At 34.3% G+C, this 4798-nt stretch overlaps 1 protein-coding gene across 1 annotated transcript in view; it reads left to right on the top strand.

Moving 5' to 3' along the window:
• Positions 1-4338, top strand: part of LOC106875238 (eukaryotic translation initiation factor 2 subunit 3) — a 26824-nt gene extending 22486 nt beyond the window's left edge. Inside the window, exons 10-13 of the mRNA XM_014923302.2 lie at positions 1075-1219; positions 1791-1960; positions 3782-3954; positions 4073-4338. Of these exons, the coding sequence (XP_014778788.1) occupies positions 1075-1219; positions 1791-1960; positions 3782-3954; positions 4073-4136 (552 nt within the window). The 3' untranslated portion in view covers positions 4137-4338. The remainder of the gene's footprint in view (positions 1-1074; positions 1220-1790; positions 1961-3781; positions 3955-4072) is intronic.
• The last annotated feature ends 460 nt before the right edge of the window (positions 4339-4798 follow it).

The raw sequence follows: 4798 nt of genomic DNA, 5'->3' as shown, positions 1-4798 counted from the left end.
TTCTGGCGGGAAAGGTTCGAAGAAGTTGCCGATTCGAATAATAATCAGTCACTTGATGACAAGGAATGGGTTCTCTACTACGCTCGCATTTATTTATATTTAAATAAGATTGTATGTAATGGCGATAGTAGTTTTGTATCTAGTGACGATAGGTAGTCTCACTACACTAGCCTCGCACCAGTCGGTTTGTCGAAGGCAAACAGACGAAATAAGGAAAAAAAAAAATTGTAGTGAAAAAGACTTAAAGAACAGTTGGTCTATTACTGGCATTTAGTCACCATTTTTGGAAAGTTATGTGAACTTTTCAAGTTGGGCTGTATGAACAAATCAACGTCGGGGTCACCACTTTAGGAGAGTGGGTTATATATCTTTAGATATACACCTAACTCTCCTACATTAAATTGGAAGAGGACCGAACGCAGAAACTCCAAACTGATCAACAACAACAAATATTTATTGTTCGGTGTAAAAGGTAAACAGCATCCACTGTTAAGAAAGTAATCATCAAATACCTATAACATTGGGTAAATACAGTCTGTAGATACATTAGCTTATGCAGAAGAAATGAGTTGATATATATATCCCTGAATAACAGATACTTAGCCCATCATACAAGATCTGCAGCCAACATCAAACAAATGGTAAGGTCAGATATCTACAACAAGAAAACAGACAACACATAATATCAGAACTGTGTTCTAAAGTAGCTCTATCACATAGTCCTCACCAGAACATATAACATCCCAAGCATTTGCAGATTTTATCAATTTCTTGTTCTTGCATGAAAAATTCAAACTATAAGTGGTAAATATTGTCATTTCCCTGTTGACACATCATCCACTGACTTTGCATGTTTGAAGACTTGTGAAATAAAAGATCCTTTAGTTGGTAAACGGGTAAAGGTTAGTGACAGGAAGGGCATCCAGCTATAAAACAATGCCTCAATACATTCATTTAATTCTAATCCTTGCTAGTGTGAAAAAACAGACATGAATGAATGAGTTGACATAGTTTCAGATGATGCTAGTCAAAAGAAATATCACTGTTTGTATTAATTTGATATTTATATTTCAGGTTGGACAAGAAATTGAAGTACGGCCTGGAATAGTAAGCAAAGAAAAGGATGGCCAACTGTCATGTAAACCTATTTTATCCAGAATTCTGTCACTTTTTGCTGAGCAAAATGATTTACAATATGCAGTTCCTGGTGGTTTAATAGGTATAATTTATTTTGTGAAATTTTTAGAAATATTTCTCTAAAGTTTTAACTCTTTCTGTGTCCACCATAAAACTGGTAAATGTTGAAGTGTTTATATAAAATCATAGTTGATGTCTTCTTAGTAAAAAATAGAAATAGCTCCAGTTTATTTGACTAAATTCACTTCATATCATTTGTTTGGACATTTATTGGATTTACGTGTGTAGAAATAAAGTCATAAAAAGGTTTTCTATTTCTTCAACCTAAAATGTTTTATGTTCTAAATGTAGAGCTATTTCTGTGCATTCCATTGAGGTTTTTAGCTTCCATTTATAAATTTCACTTTAACCCTTTTGTTACAATTTATTTTGGAAGTAATGAAGAATTTCATAAAATATGTCATTATTAGCTGGGATTTGGAATGTAGATTAATGTGGTTAAACCAGTTTTTGTGTCTGAATATATATTTAGTATAAAGTTTTTAATTCAGAAAGTAATTTCAAAAATAATGCTTATTAATTTGTAATCTCTAATTTCACTAAATGCATTCTTAATTTTATGTATACTGATTTTTTTTTTTTTTTTCTTGTAGGTGTTGGAACAAAAATTGACCCAACATTATGCCGTGCTGATAGAATGGTGGGGCAAGTATTAGGAGGTGTTGGTGTCTTACCAGAAATTTATACAGAATTGGAAATATCTTACTTTTTGCTCCGCCGATTATTGGGTGTGAAAACTGAAGGTGACAAGAAAGGAGCAAAGGTTTGTCATTTACACCTTGTGTTAGAATTGCAAATAAAGTGTGGCCAGCTTAATATGTATTTAATAACTATTAGGACCAAGTTAAGGGTTCCCATTGTTGCAGTAAAATTCTTCCCCAAGGAAACTAGTGACGAAATTTTCTTTCATGTTTTAGCATTGTAAAGAACATTTCTCTATTGTAGATCAATGTTGGTTTATTTATTTCACGAAGTTGAATATTATTTAACTAGGCATTTCTTTAATAAAAAATTATTAATTTCAGTTTCAAAACTATTTAATTTTGTGCGTTTTAGAAATTAATAAAAGAGAGAAAATGTGGTAAAAGCAAGAGGTCTTGATCTGCTTGCTGTTCTAACTGAAATCTGTTAATCAAGTAAGATTTGCTGTATCACTGAAGAATTAGTCACTCAGTATGATGCCTTCTGCTCTTTGTCCTCATTTATTCAAGCTTAATAACAAAATAAAAGTGACCAATATAGTTGGTATTAAGAAGCTCACTTTGCTCAGTGGTTTGTGAGTCCCACTACATGGTATCTTGGGCAGGTATCTTCTCCTATAGTCCTGGACTGACCAATGCTTTATGAATGAATTTGGTAGATTGAAGCTGTGTGAAATCCTGTAGTATATGTGTGTATCTATGTATGATCACATCATCATCTTCATTTAACATCTGTTTTCCATGTTGGCATGGGTTGGATGGTTTGAGGGGAGCTGGTAAGCTAGAAGACTGTCAAACTCTGTTTGCATTGGCATGATTTCTATAATTAGATGGCCTTCCTAATGCCAACCACTTAGAGTTTACTGGGTGCTTTTTACATGACACGAACAACAATGAGGTCACTAAATAATTAACAAGACAAGATCCCGCAACTGAGTAGTATTGCGAAAAGTGGTTTTGTGCCAGATGAGAGGTTAGAGTCCGAGGGACAGAAATAGGCATCTTGCAGTAAAGAAGATATATGGCTATCTCAGTAGCAGAGAGAGGGGTGATGATGCGATGGGGTGGGTACACTCAAATTACAGGGAGGTGCATATGTAAGATCAAGGATTAGATATGGTGAGTGAGTAGATAAGTTTGTAAGATTGCAAAAGGAGAGTGGGAGGTGAAGGGGAGAGAATGTAGTAAGTGGACAGAAACAGACGGATGGGTTGTTAGAATATGTTGTGGGGGAACAGATTCAACAGGGGAGATTGGGAGAGAGGGAAGGGAGTTGGGAAGATGGGATGTAGGAGAGAAGTTTGCTAGGGACAGATTATGTGCAGGCTGGGTGTTGGGGGAGGGGGCATGGATATAAGAGACATGCCTATATATAGTGTGTGTTTGGTCCTCTCCACTGCTTGACAAGTGGTGTTGGTTTGTTTACATTCCTGTAACTTAGCAATTTGTCAAAAACGATCCATAGAATAAGTACCAGTTGTAAACTATATGTTGGGGTCAATTTGTCTGACTAAACCCCTGAAGGTGGTGTGCCAGCATGGGTCACAATTCAATAATAGAAACATATAAAAGAAAAAAGTTAAGCAACAAACAGATTATAGATTTTTTTTTTTTTTACATGAGAAAAAATTAAAGCTTGTTTATAATAATTTGTATTTAACTTGTTGATTGGGTGAAAGTTCATGTTTGGATCACTTGTTTTAAACTAAAAGATAAGCAAAATATCATTTGGTATTATTGCTAGAATGTGAAGCAATTTAATACTTTAGGTTTAAGTGTTGGCTAGTTGTTGGAGAAGTCATTAGAAATATGTGGAACAGTATTCTCCAAAAAGCTTTTTAGTTGATGTTCTTTGGTTTTCATTCGTGTTTCTTATTTTTCAGGTCCAAAAATTGGCTAAGAATGAAACTTTAATGGTAAACATAGGTTCTTTATCAACTGGTGGGAGAGTTTTGGCTGTAAAAGCTGATTTGGCTAAAATTGTTCTGACTTCACCTGTTTGTACAGAGATTGGTGAGAAAATTGCTCTGAGTCGGAGAGTTGAAAAGCATTGGAGGTAAAACTAAAATTTATCAGAATCTTCATGATGTCATTTTTTTATTTTATGAGATTGATGATTCTTCAAAATTAATCGATATTTCTTAAATTAAACTGGTGAATCTTTTCTTTTGTAGATTAATTGGCTGGGGACAAATTCGTCGTGGTTTGACAGTAAAGCCCGTTGGTCCTGATGAGTGAGCTTACAATTACCATATCGGTAGACTCTTAACTATGTAAATGTAATTGATGCCTCCCCTTACTTAGGACTGGCAACGAGATTTTTCTGAGAGAACATTTGACATCTATAACTTGCAATAAGTGCAAAATTTTCATGGTTTATTGCCTGACATTGCTAATATGCAACCACAGAAGCAGTTTAATAAATATTATTTCTTGACTATGTTTTAGTGGAGTTGTTTTTTTGTTTGTTTGTGCATGTATATAGTTACATGTCATAAAAATATTTTTTTCTTTGCTTATCAAAATCCTTATTGTTGTTTTACATTTTGCTTTTTACATTCTTGCTGAGGTCTATCACCTCTCATCTGTTTCCAAGTGCAATAATATTCCCCTTTGTTATTCAAACAAAACAGTACAATGGATAGATATGTTTACATGGAAAATTGCAAACGACTGACTTGATGTTTTGCTTATTAGTGGGTAATGTTAAGATGAGTGGGGGATACACACATTTGTGAGTTTCTTTCAGTTTCCAATCAGTCTGGGTCTAAAGTAGAAGATACTTGCTCAAAGACAGTGCATTGAGACTGAACTCCAAACCTCATGGTTTGCAATGCTAACATCTTATTTGTACAACCATGTTGATGTATTGGTGAACAGTCAATGGTGTTGGAGAGCAT

Source organism: Octopus bimaculoides, chromosome 8, assembly GCF_001194135.2.
Source record: "Octopus bimaculoides isolate UCB-OBI-ISO-001 chromosome 8, ASM119413v2, whole genome shotgun sequence".
NCBI classification, from domain to species: Eukaryota; Metazoa; Mollusca; class Cephalopoda; order Octopoda; family Octopodidae; genus Octopus; species Octopus bimaculoides.
The sequence above is the reverse complement of the archived record's forward strand: the minus strand, read 5'-3'. Positions and strand labels throughout refer to the sequence as shown.